At 47.1% G+C, this 18969-nt stretch overlaps 1 protein-coding gene across 1 annotated transcript in view; it reads right to left on the bottom strand.

Annotated features, from left to right (window-relative positions):
• LOC135207319 (RNA polymerase II-associated factor 1 homolog) overlaps positions 1-18969 on the bottom strand; it is a 178818-nt gene that overhangs the window by 84688 nt on the left and 75161 nt on the right. The window contains exon 2 of the mRNA XM_064239019.1: positions 9235-9327. Coding sequence (XP_064095089.1) covers positions 9235-9327 — 93 coding nt within the window. The remainder of the gene's footprint in view (positions 1-9234; positions 9328-18969) is intronic.

Genomic DNA, 18969 nt, shown 5'->3' on the forward strand with positions numbered 1-18969 from the left:
TGAAGGAAGACTTCTACAGTGATAACAGGATACCGAGGACGATTAGTTCAAGCCGAACTGGATGTTCCCAAAAAAAGTAGCACTCTTGGTGCTATCCATCCTGAACAGATTGACGTATGCTCGGTAAGATCCTAGGATTGAACCAAAAACAGTCTCTCGGGTTTGAATTCCAAGGAGTAAACTCCACCGAATTCCTCTTACTTCCTTCTTTCATTCTGGTAAAACCAAGAAGTATAGGGAAAAAGTAAAAAAAACAGAGGATGATCTGTTATTGCCCTTACTTCTGTATCCCGGGGGTGATCACGTACTGAGGAGATGGACCGTCAGGTCCATACAAGCTCAGCCCCTCCCGAGATATCGAGATATTCTTCCTTAGCAGCAGTACTTCCTTCGAACACTAAAAATTTCGGGAATTAATGGCTTAGCGAGACTCCCCAGTTTGTAATAACAATTACAGGGAATGTCTGTCTTAACAGTGTGTTTGTAAATGACAGGAAAACCAAAACACTCCTGAGATGCCAGAAATTCCAAGGAATTCGAGCATTCAGTGAGATTCCCGATTATTGTAGTAACAATTATCAGGAATTCTCGTCTCGCCCACTATGGACCGTGGTCTCGCCCAAGTGTTTGCAAATCGTAGAAGACAAAAACACTCAGAGAGTGCTAGAAATTCTGAAGAATTTTAAGCGCTCAGCCAAACCCCCCCCCCCCCTGCATTTTGTCAGACGATTATCGGGTGGTGGTCCTCCCGATTCCCGTAGAAATTGAGGAGGAATGGGCAAGATCCTTCCTCAACGACGGGGACTTACGTCCAGTAAGACCTGAAGATCCCTCCAGGAACGCAGTCTTCAACGCGGAATCCTACGGAGAGTGCTCTGCAGGATCCCTCCCATTCACGTCGCCCCTCCCGGCGTAGCCATAGCAAGAGAGGGAATGGGGGAGGAAGACTGGACACACTCGCTCGCCTTGCCAGCGGAACTAGCAGCCGGAGAAGCGAGTCATGGGCAGCCATCAAACTGTGGTGATGGCCGCTCTGAGAGTCTGGGAAAACGTTACCGTCTGGGGAAAACGTTACCGTCTGGAGAAAACGTTTTCCCGAGGAGGGTTATGAAACTTGCACTGTAGGCGAAACATCTGCCGCCACCGTGACCGTCGTCTGGGTGGTGCTGAGCGTGCACCTGACAGGAGAGAGCAGATACTGTCCTCTGACACTTCCCAGTCCTCGTCAAGGGCGAAACCTCTCAAGAGGACCAAAGAGGGAGCCCACACTGGTCTCTGCATGCGCGGTCCAACGGGACTGTCACATGAACAGCAGTGATGGTCACTCCGTGAGTCTAGGAAAGCGTCATCGTCCTCGCCAGCCCCCACGATCTCCTCCAACCACTGTTCAGTCCCAAGACCAAACCAAGCTCGTGGCTGGACCGTAAGAAGCACATTCATCACGGTCACTCCCATTCGCCTCGTTCCTCACGGTGTAGCCCGAGGAGGTTGAAGGGACAGGTGAAGGAGACCTGACGCTCCTACCCTGCCTACCAGCAGAACCAGTAGGCTGGGAGGACTGCAGGCGATCGCCAACCCGCGGTGGTGATTGAGCTGCAGGTCTGGACCAGCAGTCTCCTTGCGGAGAAGCGCTGGACAGAGGACGGTAGTGTCGGTCTCGTGCGTCGGGAGCTGCTATGAGCGCTCCCACCCTGCCTACCAGCAGAACCAGTGGGCTGGGAGGACTGCAGGTGGGTGGTGATCGAGCTGCAGGTCTTGAATAGCGATCTCCTTGCGAAGAAGCGCTGGACCGAGGACGGTAGCATCGATCTCGTGCGTCAGGGGAGCTGCTACCAGTCGTGTGAGCCATCCGGTCCCGGTGGGAACGACAGTCAGGTGACTGGTAGTGTCCACTAACGCAGTGAGGGAGAGCAGCGTCCTATCGACACGCCACGGTACCAGGTCCAGCCGAGACTGGACCTGGTGACCAGGGGGACCTCTTCCCAGCCTCACCACGTGAACGGTCCGGTGGGAACGTCACATCAACCCTGGGCACCGGAAGATTGCTGCGAGAGCGATCGCCGGTCTGGCAAGAGTCACCTGAGCATCTCTTACCATCCTTCTGCTCCATACCTGGGTCCTGACAGTGAGTGTACTCGGCAGTCTGGACCTTGGCTGCACAGTCACCCATAGGTGACCGTACACTCAATGACGCTCGTGAGCGAGTGGCTGAGATGGTTCTCGGTCCGGAGGTGGAACCTCTGGAACCGGGAGCAGAGGTACCAGCGGTGGCTGGTACCTCCATGGTCCTTGTCTTCTTCCCTGAGGAAGGAGAGACGGGCCCCATTCCCGGAGGAACGGGAGGACCAGCGAAAGAACCACCTGTCTCACTGGAGCGAGACAGACCCTTAGAAGTCCCTGTGCGAGACTTCCTAGGGTGGGGCGAGGCCACCTTCTTCTTCCTCAGTTGGGGGGCCTTGGAAGTTGAAGGGGAAGAGGTGGCAGAAGACGACGACAAAGACAACGACCCCTTCCTCATCTTCTTTGCCAACTTCCTTAGGAGGGCAGAAGGTTCTCCCATCCAGGAAGGGGCGTGGCGACTGCCGAAGCAGCAGGCCCCAGCGCAACCTGGGAAGGAGGACCTGACAGAGCAGCAGTGGAGAGAACGCTTCCTCGAGGAGGGTTACGAAACTATCACCTGCCAGGCAAAGCGTCTGCCACCACTGAGACTGGTCGGTCGCGCGAACGTGACCGTCGTCTGGGTGGGGCTGAGTGTGCACCTGACAGGAGACAGCCGATACCATCCTCCGACTTGTCCAAGTCCTCATCGAGGTGGAAACCTCTCAAGAGGGCTGGATGGGCAGCCTCCACCAGTCTCTGCGTGGACGGTCCCGTGGGAACGTCATGTCAACCCAGGGTACCAGACGATCGCTGAGTGAGCAATTGCCAGTCTGGTGAGCGTCACCTGAGCAACTCTCACCATCCTTCTGCTCCGTGCCTGGGTCCTGACGGTGAGCGTACTCAGCAGTCTGGACTTTGGCTGCACGGTCACCCATAGTTCCCGGTCCGGAGGTGGAACCTCTGGAGCCAGGAGAGGAGGTACCAGACACTGCTTGTACCTCCATGATCCCCATCTTTTTCTTCCCTGAGGAAGGAGAGACAGGCCCCGTTCCCGGAGGAACAGGAGGACCAGTGGAAGACCCACCCGTCTCACCGCAGCAAGACAGACCTTAGAAGTCCCGTGACGAGACTTCTTAGGGGGGAAGACCACCTTCTCTTCTACGGCAAAGCCTTAGGAGTCGAAGGGCTGGAGACATGAAAATACAGGCAGTCCCTGGGTTACGACGGTCTCGGCTTACGACGTTCCGAGGTTACGACGCTTTTCAATTATATTCACCAGAAATAATTTCCAGGGTTACGACACATGTTCCAGGGTTAGACGCATGTTCCAGAGTTACGACGCCTACAAATGCTGATCTGGCAGATGAAATATGACACTAAAAATGCAAAATAATCAATATTTAAAGTTTTTTTTGATGAAAAATGCAATAAGAATGCAGTTTACATAGTTTTGAATGCACCCAAAGCATTAAAAGTAAGGTTTTCTTAGAATTTTTGACAATGTTCCGGCTTACGACGCATCTCAAGAACGGAACCCCCGTCGTAACCCGGGGACTGCCTGTATGATGATCTTGAAGAGAAGGATAACAACACATGACGTGCTCTCCTCCTCTTCGATTCCTCCAAATTCTGCCAGACTTCTACCATCAGGAATAGATAAACATCACAGGGCAGTGCAAAAGCTTCGTCCAGTGACGTAACGTAACTCCAAGGTAGTAGTGGTAAATGAATATGATTACCAGCAGGGGATCAGTACACACACTCGAGGATCGGTATAACAACATGCTACGAGTCACAAGTACAATTATTCCAAGGTTAGGATAACCAATACAAAGAGCTATCCAACCAATACTGCTGTAAACACCATCACCACTGTAAAAAAGCAAAAAATTATTAAAGTAATAAGGATACTCCTCTCGCATCCAAGGGCACCACCCTCCGAAATGAGAGGAGATACCCCAAATACCAACACCACATGCCCCCTCTTCTACCTTCATCCGATAGTAAGTGAAAGGATGAAGGAGAAGAGAAATTACCATAAAAACAAAAGAAGGAAAAACCTCTGAAGTTCCTCTCGGTAATTCCCAAGCATAAGCGTAATTTTCGGATGAATACATATCTCGTTACAGGATCAAAAACACTTATGTTAAATGCATGTCTCATCCTTACGTTAAATACATATCTCGTCCTATCATTAAAGGGCAAAAGAACGACTCTTGACATAAGTAGAAAGGTGGCTATAAAGGCTATCACAAAAAGTGGTTTTGTATATTAATTGAATTTAATATTAATATCAAACACCGTATATACATATTTATTTAAAAACAAAAATAAACCAGAAAGATCCCACCGGGAAAAAAGTTCAACGACCAGTCAGCAAGAGCTCACAAACATGTTTTCATCGAAAGACAGCCGAAAGCAAAGTGGAGTGTTTACATCCGGGCAGGCTAGCCTACCCGCCAGCCACACGGTAGTTACTGCCTAACCACCTTGTTCAAGAATTTAATGGCCGTAGTTCCAATTACGCCGAAAGTAATTCCTTATGTAAAGGACCAAGGGTTTGTATATTGTGTAGGAACAATCCCTTATTATGCGGCTGCTAGTTGTCAAAAATAGATTTTCTGTATCTGTGAAACCATTCATAGTCTGCAAGTCATGCGCCGCAAACGTATCAAATATATTGTCTTTTCAAGTATTTTAGGTGGTGGGGGGGGGGTTGGCTGGTAGGGGGGATTGCAAGAGAAAGATTTCTTGCTCAGCCATTAGCTAAGATGGAAGGTACCACCTCACGAATTTGTGACATAGCGCAGTGTGTATGAATGATCGGCATCATCATCATCGCCATACGTATTATTCAGATTTGCAAAGTGTATTCTGATCATCCACATATGCATCTGCCTAGAAGTCAAAGAGGAAGACCTATTTTCTATAAACTAAAAATCTTGTCCTTAAGTTAAAGACAAAGGAAAGAGCAACTTACATTTTGGCAGTAGTTGACAACTTTAAATCCATCATTACTGAACATGAAGAATTTTTTTTTTTTTTTTTTTTTTTTTTTGTCAAGGTTTACTTGTTTTGACTAACTTTTGGCATTTGATCACTTATTTTTTCTATTGTTAAAATAGATTTTGAGGAAAATGATTAATAAAAGTGATTAACAGAGAAGCAGATGTGTTTGAGAGAGAGAGAGAGAGAGAGAGAGAGAGAGAGAGAGAGAGAGAGAGAGAGAGAGAGAGAGAGAGAGAGAGAGAGATTGTTCAATCTAAAATTTTCAAGAAACTTATTTTATGTTGAATTTTGAATTTTTATTTATTTTTAAGAAATTGTAATTTCATATAAAATTTTGAATTTTCATGAATGGCGGCATGTTTATTGCGTAAAAAATTAAGTGATTCCGTTCGCAATTCTCCTTTATATCATTATAATACGAAGTTTAAGTTACTTATCTTATATCGGCGTGAAACCAACAGTAAATTGTGTTCTTTCAAGCACAGTATTTTTTATTAAAATTATTTTATCTCAATTTTATCTACGGTTGTGTTTGATGGCATACGTTTACTGGAGTTTTATCCTTGTTGCCGATGTACGATAATAGTCATTAGCAATTTGAACAGTTTTCTCAGCTTCAGTTATAACTAGGTTTATATTTAACAGTATATTTCCCGATTGATCTTTGATCTATAGCGAATAAAGTTACTACATTAAGATATCTCAGTTCTATTCTATACATAACGCCATTTATAACAACTACGGTAATAGTGTGCTGTAGTACGATGATTGAAATACAAGCCAAACGGATGTTATCCAATTTGGTTGTTTTAAAAAAAATAAATAAATAAATAAAAAAATAAGTTTTTCGTTCAGTCGTTCATGGCTGTACACGTTCACGCAACAAGTATAACGTTAAAACCATACTTTCATCATTCTCTTTTGCTGTTATTGAACTTACGTAACTAGAAGATGGATAAAGTTAGACTATTGTAATTTGCTCTCTCATAAAATCAGACTATCGTAAGATGAATTATCGTAACTTGAACACTACAGCTACCTGTACACTATTAAACCTTATTATATCTTTACATACTCTAGACACCCAAAGGATTAAAGCTAGGCTTTTTTCACTTTACAGTATTTATAATATTATAATGTACTGTACAGTAAATTCTATAAATCTTATACTGCATGAATATAATTTTACTTATTGCGCCATTGTGGGATTGGTGCCTTTGACTGGTCTAGAGTTTCGAAAGGTGTGCAGCAGCCGTAGGCTTTAAAATTGCTTAGCGTCTAAAATCACTTAGCGTCGGCGGCCAGGAACGGAACCCCTGCCGCTAACAGAGGGCCGCCTGTATTACATTAAGATATCTCAGTCCTATTCTACATAATGTCATTTACAACAACTACAGTAATAGTGTACTATAGTGCAAAGATTGAAATACAATCCAAACGGATGTTGTTATCCAATTCGGTTGTACTACTTAGAAAAAAAGTTTTCTTGTTCGGTTGTTCATGGCTGTACACGTTTATGCAATGAGTATAACGTTAAAACCATACTTTCATCATTCTCTTTTGCTGTTTTTGAACTTATGTAACTAGAAGATGGGATAAAGTTAGGCTATTGTAATTTGGTCTCTCATAAAATCGGATTATCATAAGACGAATTATCATAACTTGAACACTACAGCTACCTGTACACTGTATAAAACCTTATTATATCTTTACATACTCTAGACACCCAAAGGATTAAAGCTGGGCTTTTTTTCACTTTACAGTATTTATAATACTGTAATGTACTGTACAGTACGTAATACTGTACAGTAAATTCTATAGTACTATACTGCATAAATATAATTGTACTTAATGCACCATTGCGGGATTACGGCACCATTTGACTGGTCTAGGGCACTGTTATCTGGTCTGGTATTCCGAAAGAAGGCGTGCGGCGGCTGTGGGCTTTAAAATCACTTAGCGTTGAAAATCGCTCAATGTCGACGGCCAGGAATGGAACCCCTATCGTTAACCGAGGGCCACCTGTAATTCATGACTTCACTTCAAGAAGGCGTCCAACATTTTCCTGATCATTTCTGCTTTCAATTCATTGCAGATGCACATGTGTAATTTCACCTGCAATGATGAATAACTTCCAGCTCTGCATCATATCCAGACTACAGTTGGCATCAAAGGCTCATGAGGTGTCATCCAACAGCCAGTGGATGTGTGAACTTACTTTTATTTTCCAGATACACTGGTCAAGAGAACGCAGCAAGGGCATCAAGTTAGAAGGTAAAAGACAAGACTGAGACATTTTCATCTCCAAAACCGACTGATTCAGCATGGAAGGTGCATTGTCTATGATCAGTATAACTTTGAAATGCAAATCTTTCTCTTCCAAGATTTCCTGCCTATGGAAATAAAACAATGGAGAAATCATTCATTGTATGAAATAGCAACATGAAATTTTTTTTTAATATATTTGTATTTTTCATAACGAACCTTCAGTCTTATCATGGGGATACATTCTCTGGCACTAGCTGGAGTCCAATTAAAAATAACAAGGAATTGGTGGCAACAGTTGTCAGCCAACTGGGTAGTAGGAGCAAGCTAAGCAACCAGCCAAGTTGCCAAATGACAATTTAGTTTTTGAAGGCAAGTGGGTTGTTGACCTGGTAAGCAATCCCTGACTGACCCTTGTCATTGCCACAAAGTACCAAAGTGAGTCCGTTCTCCAATCCCTTAAATCCTTTCACTTGCCTTGGACTTCCCAACAATCCAATCTTGCCTTAATTAAATGTTCTCGAAGGCATCCATTGTCCTAAAAAAAATTCCTTCAACAGTGCCACAATTATGGCACCAAGATCTTCAGCAGATTCTCTTTATTTTTAAGCTCATATCTATTTCTGATGCTTTAAAGCCATCTTTTATATGCTGTCAACAGTTCACTAGAACAATTTTTCTGTCAAGCTTCCAAACAACCAATTCAAAGCCTTTTCCATTTCCACTTAACATTTATCTATTATGGGCTTACCTGCTGCTGCATGTCTAGTCACTATTGAGGCACACATTAAGAATAAAAGTAATGAGAATACAGGCAGTTACCTGTTATTGACAGACTCAGTTAATGGCAATCCAGTTTTATGGTGCTTGTCTAGTGCCATAAAACCAGCGATTATTGGTACTGTAATGCACCGAGTTTTGGATATCAGTGCCATAAGGTGCCAATAATAGAGTTATGGCGCCATAACATACCTGACAGAGGCACTATTAACTGAAACTAGGTGCCAGAAGCGCCATAGATGACCAAGTTTTGGTTAATGGCTGTTTTTGCTTATCAGCTCCCCACTGTGAACAAAAACACTGCTGATAACCGGGGACTGCTTGTATCCATACGGAATCAGGAGATGGCTATGCATACATGCTTAACTAGTTTTCTTTGAAATGCTTTGCTTTGTACACCTAGATGAACTCTATACAGGCTATTTTATGATCAATGGGTTTGCATTAACAAACCCCCATTAAGCTATTTTCATAATACGTACCATGCTGTACAGGCAGTCCCCGGGGTTATGACGGGTTCGGCTTACGACGTTCTGAGGTTAAGGCGCTTTTCAATTATACTCATCAGAAATTATTTCCAGGGTTACGACGCCTACAATGCTCATCTGGCAGAAGAAATATGACACCAAAAATGCAAAATAATCAATATTTGAAGCTTTTTTTTATGCAAAATGCAATAAGAATACAGTTTACATAGTTTTTAATGAACCCAAAGCATTAAAAGTAAGGTTTTCTTAGGATTTTTGGTGATGTTCCGGCTTATGACGATTTTCGGGTTACAACACGTCTCAGGAATGGAACCCCCGTCATAACCCGGGGACTGCCTGTATTATACCATTAACTGTACATTAATTTACATTACCTAAAATAACCGAGCTAAAAAAAAAAACCATTGAAATTTATGAAATACAATGGCAAATGTAAAGAAATGCTGGCTTTCCTTTTTTATTTCCTTTTTTAAACTACAAATCCTTCACTGGAAATATTCACCTAAAAAATTTCTATTAATTTGGTTTTTCATGTTTCTTACCACACAGCACATAATTACAGTACTAAATAAAAAACTATATCATACCATACCTTTTGTCATCAAATGGATAATTGATAAATTTAGGATCAAATGGTATATCCGGTAATGTGTTGCAATACTTCACTCGGCTCACAAGGTCAGATCTGGTAAAGGATAAATAATTAAAAACTGAGGATAAGAAAGGTACAATATAACTTCAATGACATACTTAGAACCCCTATAAAAATGCTAAGAACTGCCTATTTTGTTAGTATTTTATAATACAATAATATGAGAATACATACATACAATACTACTGGATACAGTGAAGTAATGTATATAACTTTTTAAAAGATTCATGGAAAAGATCCAAATTTGTTACATTTGTAATTCTACGTAGCCATCAGCAGCCTGACATCGCTCAATTATGCCGATGTCGGAACAAAGCTGACTCTCTCTTTTTGTACTGAATTATCATAGTCAGAATAACTCTTGTTAATGTTATTCCATTTCTCTTTGAACTGAAATATAAAAAGTCAATATGCATTGAATCTTGACAATTAGCTGAAATTAATAATTACTATACCGCATATGTATAAAGTATACTGTGTAGTGTAGACTAGGCTACCTTTTATGTAAAGATGGTACAGATTAACCTAGTGTAGGCTAAGCTATATTCGAGATACAATTTTTCTAACAAACAATGGGTTTTTTGGAACCTAATCCCATCGTAAGTAGGACAATACCTGTTTTGTTTCAACGTCCTTGAGATAATGAGTGTCTAAAGGCTAATGAAATGGCCACTGCTCAAACCTCGTGGGGTTTGACTCTTATGAAGAAAAGTGTCTTCTTGAACCTCAAATGCGCTTTGGAGATAAGGTATCTCAAAAAGAAGGAAAGGAAATTCTTGGAGAAAGGACGTGAAAGATTCTTAACCAAACACTAAAGATTGTTTGATAGTCCCCTAATCTTATCGGTTCTACTAAAGATAGTCTTGAAATTCTTGGTATCAAAAAAGTTCGAACCTCCTCAACAGGTGTCCTTCAGGGATCTGACGAGAAAGTCTCAGTTTCTTTTAGCTCTGACAACTGCTAAGAGAGTCAGCGAGTTACAAGCGCTGGATGCGAGAGTAGGGTTTAAAGGGGATTCGGCAATCTGCTTCTTTAAACCATTATTCTTAGCAAAGAATGAGAATCCCTTGAAACCATGGCCTAGAAGTTTCGAAGTAAAAGGTCTCTCCAAAACGGAGCGACCAGAATAAGTTTTGTTTCTGTTGAGGAGACGAACTTTCTCATCACTTCCCCTACGAGTTTGAATGGGGGAAACGCATAGGCATCTACTCCTGCCCAGTCCAGAAGTAGAGCGTCTATTGCTATTGCCCTCGGATCCGAAATGGAAGAGCAAAAGTTGTCCAGTATCTTGTTCCAATTTGTGGCAAACAGGTCTATGTGTGGTCTGCCCCAAAGGTTCCACAACATCTGGCAAACGTCTAGATGGAGGGTCCATTCTGTGGGTAGGACTTGATTTCTCCAGCTCAGTAGATCCGCTCTTACGTTCTTCTCCCCCTGAACTAATCTGGTGAGAAGCGTAATATTTCTTTCCTCTGCCCAAAGTAGCAGGATTCTTGCTGTCTCGTACAGGGAGAAGGAATGCGTCCCTCCCTGCTTCCTTATGTATGCTAGGGCCATGGTGTTGTCCGAATTGATCTGGACCACCGAGCCTCTGACTTCTGGCTTGAAACTTTTCAGAGCTAGAAAGACTGCCAACAACTCCTCCTTGTTGATGTGCCAGTTCACCTGGTCCCCCTTCCAGGTGCCTGACACTTCTTTCGCCACTAGTGTTGCTCCCCATCCCGACTCCGACGCGTCTGAGAACAACACTAGGCGCGGGTTCGGTTTTAAAAGAGACAAGCCTCTGTTTCTCCTGAGTGGGGAAAGCCACCAACTCGATCCTTTTTCACCTCTGTTAGGATCGGGAAGGAGTCCGCAAGGTCTCCTGACCTTTGATCCCACATCTGTTTTCGATAAAATTGTAGGGGGTCTCAAGTGTAGAGAGAAGAACTGTTCCAGCGAGGAAAGTGTCCCCCGCAGACTCAGCCACTCCCTCGCGGAGCTTTGTTCTCTCTCTAAGAAGGTCGTCACCTTCTCTATGCCCCGTTCGATTCTTTCCGGGGATGGAGACGCTAGAAAACCCTGAGAATCCATTCGAATCCCCAGATATATGATGTTCTGGGAGGGGACCATCTGCAATTTCTCGTGGCTGATTATCAGTCCAAGGGACTGGGCCATTCATGAAGTCAAATGCATGTCCTCCAGACATTGGGTCTCCGACTTGGCCCGAATAAGCCAGTCACCCCTTCCAGATGCAACCATCTGGCTACATTTTTCATAAGCCCCGTGAATACTTGTGGAGCCGTCGACAGACTGAAGCACAAAGCCCTGAATTGAAAGATCCTTCCTTGTACCATAAATCTTAGGTACTTCCTGGAGGATTGATGTATCGGTACATGGAAGTACGCGTCCTGAAGGTCCAGGGAAACCATCCAATCTCCCGGACGGAGAGCAGCAAGAACCGAAGAGGTTGTCTCCATGGAGAACTTCCTCTTCTCTACAAAGCGATTACGTCCGAACCAGTCTCCACCCCCCCCCCCCCACCCCTCCGAGGCTTTCGGCACGAGGAACAGGTGATTGTAGAATCCTTGGGTGTGGGGATCCTGGACTGGTTCTATGGCTCCCTTCTCCAGCATCTGATCTACCATCAGAAGAAGGGTTTGTCGCATAGCGGGGTCTTTGTAATTGGCTGCAAGTTCCCTCGTGGTTGAAGTTAAGGGAGGTCTTTCCATGAAGGGGATGAGATATCCTTTTCTTAAGATCGAGAGGGACCAGTTGTCCGCTCCTCTCTGTGCCCAGGCTTCTGCGAACTCGAGAAGCCTGGCACCTACAGAAGTCTGGAGGACTTGATATCTTCTTCTGGAAGGGGGTCTTTGTGAAGGGCCCCCTCGAAAGGGCGCTTGAGAAGGAAGTTTCTCCTTCCTGATGGAGGAAGCAGCTGGTCTAGCCCTCCTTGCAGACTGTGCCAACAGGTCTTGAGTAGCATTTTCTGCTAGGGAGTGAGAGATATCCTTAACCAATTTGTTCGGGAACAACTGGTTAGACAGAGGGACATAGAGCAAGGACGCCCTCTGGACCTGAGAAACGGATCTGGTAAGGAAAGAGCTATAGACTGCTCTCTTCTTCAAAATACCAGCCCCAAAGAGAGAGGCCAACTCCCCCGATCTGTCCCTGACTGCCTTAGCCATGCAGGACAGAATGCTGTTAAGCTCTTCAGGTCCCAAAAACTCTGGATCCAGAGTCTTCCTTGCCACTGCCCCAAGGGACCAATCTAAAAAGCTAAATACTTCTAATACTCTGAAGAGTCCCTTGAGGAAGTGATCCAGTTCCGTCATTCCCCACGTTGTCTTGGCTGTCGGGAGGGAATGCCTTCTTGTGGAATCCACTAAGGTAGAGAAGTCCGCCTCGGCCGATGAGGGGAGTCCCAACCCCATTGGCTCTCCCGTCTCGTACCATATCCCTTGCCTGCCAGAGAGCTTGGAAGGAGGACAGGAAAAAACTGTTTTGCCTGACTCTTCCTTAGACTTAAGCCGATCACCCATGGATTGCAGTGCTTTCTTCATCGAAATGGTAGGTCGCATTTTGAGGAAGGAGGAGCTCTTCGAAGTCTTTGTGCTCGAGAAAAGAGACCGAGGAGAGGGAGGAGCAGCTGGGCTAAGAGCATCGCCAAACTCCTGTACCAGCAGAGCTGCTAAGGTCTTGTAGTCGGAAAGAGCTGCTACTCTTGGAACTTCCTCTTCCGATACTTCTTCAAAGTTTTCTTCTAAGTTAACAGAAGGACGTTTGTGTGAAGCGACTACCTCCTCTGCACGTCTGAAAGGAGACACACGTTGAGATGAGGCCGAGAGTTTGGCGGGAGAAGGACGTCTGGTCGGAGAGTTGCTTCTCTCTGCAGAAGAGCGCCTACAAGGCGCCAAATGTCTGTCCGGCGAGTCGCGGCTGCCGGAAGGAGAGCGCCTGGATGGCGAAGACTGCCTGGATGGCGCTGTGCGCCTGGTCGGCGACGAGAGCCTACTAGGGGAGGAGCGCCTGCGTGGAGAATCGCGCCTGCTGGAGGACGAGAGCACGGCTGGCACCTGGTGCCTGGCTGGCGCCGAGAGCTTGGCTGACGCTGCGGGCCTACTTGAAGCCAAGGGCCTACTAGGAGAGGCGTGTCTGTGAGGAGAGCTTCCCTCCTGTGAAGATCGTTTGAGAGGAGGGGATAGCCTAACAAGTGTAGAGCGTTTGTCAGGCGAAAAGCGCCTATCAGGGTGAGAGCGTCTGACAGGGGAGAGGCGCTTGGAGCTTCTTGGTGAAGGGCTCCTGTCCCGAGATACACTCCTCTTGCGAAGAGGGAGCCTAGACTTCTTAACCGGCTTTTTGCGGGGAGGGTCGCTAACCAGAGCGCCCATCAGCGACGAAAGTTGTTCCTGCCTGCCGGTTTACCAGGAATTGTTTGGTAGTCGTCTCCTGATTGTCCTCTGAAGGCGGCGAAAGAGGCTTAGAGGAGGAAAGAAGAACTGTACAAGGAGCAGGACTGACTGGGGCTCTCCTGGCTCTCTTCCTGTCCACAGGGGACTCCTCTGGAAAGCACTTCTTAAGGATGCCTTTACTACGGCGATCCCTGGCAGTCTGGGATGAAACTACAGAACCTGCTGAAGGAACGCCTGATCGGTGGGGATTCTCCACAACCTCCTCACGGTGTTTGACATTCCTCCTCCACTGGGCCTGGGAGTTTGGAAGAGGTCTAGACCTGGGAGCATTGAGGAGCTGATCAGACGCCCCCTTCACTGCACTGGGAACACTGCACTCACTGATCACATCACTCTTACTTTGTAAAGCAAGCACTTGCAGCTCCAACCTGCGAAGAGCGGCTATCATATTAGCCATCTCCAAAGACGAATCCGCAGGTTCGGTGAAGGGAGAAGGGGCTGAAACTGTAGGAGAGGATGCTAGAACTACGTTTGGGTCAGGAATTAATGTGCCCTCAACTGGCTCGTTAGAACGAGACCTACTGGCACTTCTAGACGAAGCCTTCCTAATCCTATCTTTCTCAAGCTTCCTCAAATAAGAAGAGAGAATTCCATCCTTCTTCACTCAGGCCTTCACACTCCGTACAAGGATTATTAATAGTACATTCATTCCCCCGACACCTCATGCATAGAGTGTGAGGGTCTACCGAACCTTTCGGTAGCCTCACCTTACATCCTTCCATCACACACACTCTATATACACTACCAAAGTCTGAAATTATAAGAAAAATCCAAAAGCGTAATCCAAAAAAAATCCACAATAGCATATGCCAAACCAACGATCCAAAACTTTACCAAAATACTGTCCAGAAGATCAACGGCAAATGAAATAAGAAAATCAGGTCAGGAGGAACCAACTATGGTGTTGTTGGAACCGGCGACAGAGAAAATCTGATTAGAAAATGGGAATGATTCCTAGTCCCGCCACCCAGCAGCGGGAGGGTAGATCACCTGACCTACCTGTAACGTGTGCCGCGAAATTTGAATTTCTGTCGGGAACGTCGGAGACTATAGCTAAGTATATATCTGCCGGGGAAGTTGCATGTACAAAATTGTATTTTTCCTAACTATACAAACCTGAGGTCCTTTAACCATAGGAATGTAATCAGCGGCAGCTGGAACCAATCGTAAGCTTTCGAACAAGGTGGTTCGGTAGTTAACTGCTTGTCCGATAGTCGGGTGTCCCGGGGAGGTGAAGCTTCACTTTGCTTTAGGCCCAGGAAACAGAGTGAGGGGTGGCATGAGGTGGGACTGTGTAAAGGACCTCAGGTTTGTATAGCTAGGAAAAATACAATTTTCGACAAATTGTGATTTGTTCTGATACGTAATACAAACCATCAGTCCTTTAACAATAGGAAGACTCACTTATTGGTGGGTGGAACCTGAGTCTTATGAACAGACTGGTGTTCGTCCGACCTTGGTTCCCTCCCTGGTCGTAAGAGCAGAGGGAGGGATCCTAGCCTCTGTCCAGCTGATCGGGGTGTGCACCGCAAGATCAGTGGTCAGACCTCTGGACCAAATTCATAAGAGGGAGGCAAGCGTGCCTCTTATGAATAGCAAGCAAGAACTAGTTCCTACTTCAAGAGCCAAAATAAGGTCATGGGTTTGTCTCTTGTCGGCATCCACTTCCCCCCTTGTTAGGGGAGTGGTGGATAACCACTCCTATTCCTACTGAAAGGGATAGGACGGAGCTCAGTTGCATAGCTTACCTGCATCTGTCTCCTGTCCAGCGTAGTGACGACCACAACCCTCTGCCCACAGGTAGAGGAGAGAAAAGAGGAGGAAGAGAAGCCAGTTACACTCTCTTTCACTCATCCATTCATGCAGTCACACAAGGACGCGATGCTGTTCTGTCCACTCGGGAGCTGGGTAAGCTACACAACTTGCTGAGCAGCCCCTACGGATCCCAAGGAGGTGTCCAAGGACCTGTGGGCGATATCCTGAAGATAGAAAGATGTGAAGGTGTTCTGGTTAGCCCAAACCCCTGCCTTCAGCACCTGTGCCAGGGAGAAGTTCTTGCGGAAAGCAAGGGTTGGACCAATACCTCTGACTTTGTGGGCTCTGGGATGAGGGGTACGAGTGTCGTCACTCCTATCCACAGCATACGCCCTCCTGATCACCTCACGCAGCCAGAAAGAAAGAGTGTTCTTGGACACCTTCTTGGTAACCGCGGTGCTAACAAGAGGCGTCAACACTAAGGCACGAGGTGCCGAATTCTCTTCAGATAGCGCCATAGCGCCCTCACAGGACAAAGCAGCATCTCATCCGCATCATCAACGGTGAAGTCCTTCAGGGAGGGGATTGTGAATGACTCGAACCGGTCATCAGGGACCAAAGGATTCTGAGTCTTCGCTACGAAGTCCGGGACGAAGTCGATCGTCACCGATCCCCATCCCCTCGTATGCTTTACATAGAAGGAAAGACCATAAAATTCCCCTACTCTCTTCGCCAATGCCAGGCTCAGGAAGAAGAGGGTCTTGAGGGTCACATCCCTGTCTGACGACTCTCAGAGTGGCTTGAAGGGTCTTCAAGTCAAACTCCTAAGGACAAGAGTCACATCCCACCTCTGGGCCTGAGTTCCCTGGGTGGGCAAGACCTCTCGAAGCTCTTCATAAGAAGTGAGATCTTGAAAGAGGAGGAGATATCCACTCCCCACAGTTTAAGGACAAGGGCCAGGGCGGCTCTGTAGCCTTTAACTGCGGAGACAGAGAGGAGCTTCTCTCGGCGAAGGAAGACGAGGAAATCCACTATCTGCTGAAGAGTGGCTCTGAGAGGAGAGAGACTCCGTCCACGACACCAACCACAGAAGACAGACCACTTACCCTGGTACACAGCTGCAGATGACTGCCTGAGGTACCCAGCCATCTCTGTTGCTGCTCGACGAGAAAAGCCTCTCACTTGCAAGAGATGGTGGATAACAGCCAACCGTGAAGAGACAGGGACCGAACCGATCGGTGGCACCGTTCAACGTGTGGCTGGCACAGGAAGTTGTGCCAGGGGGGAATCTCTCTTGGTGCTTCGGCAAGCAGAGCCACCAGAATCATCCAAAGATTCGTGGTGACCAGCACCCTGCTGATCACCTTGCAAATCAGACAGAACGGGGAAAAGGCATATACGAAGAGGTTGTCCCACAGATGTTGAAGAGCGTCCTCTGCAGCTGCCCATGGGTCCGGCACAACTGAGTAGAAAACCTGAAGTTTTCTGTTGTGCCGGGTGGCAAACAGATCCACGACTGGACGCCCCCACAGGTTGAAGAGCCTTTCCGCCACGTCTGGGTGAAGGGACCATTCGGTTCCTATGACCTGATTCTGATGGCTGAGCTTGTCTGCCACTATGTTCCTCTTGCCTGGAATGTAGCGAGCTGACAGCTCTACCGAGTGAGCCACGTCCCACTCGTGCACCTGCAACGTCAACTGGTGCAACAGTAGGGACTCTAGGCCCCCGTTTGTTGACATATGCCACTACTGTGGTGTTGTCGCTCATCAACACCACTGAGTGTCCCATCAGACGATCCTGGAATTCTTGGAGAGCGAGAAACGCCGCCTTGAGCTCCAGGACGTTGATGTGAAGGTGCTTGTCGTGATGATCCCACACATCCGCAGCCAGCAACTCCTCCAGGTGTGCGCCCCATACCTCGGTCGACGCATCTGAAAACAGCAATATCTCCGGGGGGGTGGAGTGCGAAGAGGTACTCCTCTTACGAGGTTCCCGTCAGCCAGCCACCAGGCTAGGTCCTGCCTCACCTCTTCCGTGAGAGATGAACGGCGGGTCCTTTGCCTGTGACCAACTCTCCTTTAGTCTCCACTGAAGAGACCGCAGGTGAAGACGCCCATGAGGGACTAACTTCTCGAGAGACGACAGGTGGCTGATCACGACTTGTCACTGCTGAGATGGCTGCTCTTGTAGGGACAGGAACAGTCCGGCTGCCTCCATGAACCTGCTGGTCCGCGAGTCTGCGGGGAAGACTCGCCCTGCTACCATATCGATCAGCATGCCCAGGTACTTCATCCTCTGCTTGGGCTCGAGATCTGACTTCTCGAAATTTACTACGATCCCCAGATCGCAGCAGAATTCGAGGAGTCGATCCCTGTCCTGTAGCAACTGCAAGCGGGAGCTCGCCAGGACCCACCAATCGTCGAGATACCTCAGGAGACGTATCCGTACCAAATGGGCCCAAGCTGACACCAGAGTAAACTCTCGCGTGAACACCTGTGAAGCGGTTGAGAGACCGAAACAAAGTGCCTTAAATTGGTACTCCACCCCGTCGAGGACGAAGCGGAGGTACTTCCTGGAGGATTGATGGATGGGTATCTGGAAATACGCATCCTTCAAGTCCACAGAAAGCATGAAAGCGTTCTCCTTGATGGATTCGAGCACTGAAGGTGTCATTTCCAACGTGAAGCGAGTCTGGCGAACGAATCGGTTCAAGGGAGAGAGATCTATCACCGGGTGCCAGCCCCCCGAGGAATTCACCAGGAAAAGTCGACTGTCGAAGCCCGGCAACTGATCCCATATTATCTCCACAGCTCCTTTGCTCAGCATGGCTTCCACTTCTTGCCAAAGCTCCACGTCCCTGGCCGAACCGGGAACGTATGTCTGAAGATGGACCGGGTTGGAGGTGAGGGGTGATCGCGACTCGAAGGGTAGTAGATATCCCTCCCGAAGGACATCCACTATCCAGGTCTCGGCTCCGTAGCGCTGCCAAGTTGCCCAATGGCTCGCCAGGCACCCCCCAACTTCCGGCAGCAGGTGAGGAGGAACGCCGTCCCTATCATTTTCCTCTCTTCGACTTCTTCCCGACTCCTCCTCAGGAGGAGGAGGGCCGGTGATGAACACTCCTTGCAGAAGATGTCGAAGGCAGTCTTTCCTCTCGGCTTCGACGAGACCGTCATCTTAGCCACAGAGGAAGCGCTAGCCAAACTCTTGGGCTTAGCTGCTTGAGGCTGCCCAACCGCCTTCGAGACTGCCTGGTGTAGCAAGTGGTCACTGTCTCCAGGTGCGCCGTTGTTTCACCGCATCGTCCACTATCTTTCTGGGGAAGAGGGAGGGGGAGGGGGGAACTAGCTTACTACCCCGGTCCGGACCTTTAATGTAGAACCCAAAGATTACCTCGAGCCCTGCCCGAACCTGGTCACTACGCAAAAGTGAGGACTGCGTCCCTTCGCCTCAGTACCAGGTTGGCCCA

Source organism: Macrobrachium nipponense, chromosome 11, assembly GCF_015104395.2.
Source record: "Macrobrachium nipponense isolate FS-2020 chromosome 11, ASM1510439v2, whole genome shotgun sequence".
NCBI classification, from domain to species: Eukaryota; Metazoa; Arthropoda; class Malacostraca; order Decapoda; family Palaemonidae; genus Macrobrachium; species Macrobrachium nipponense.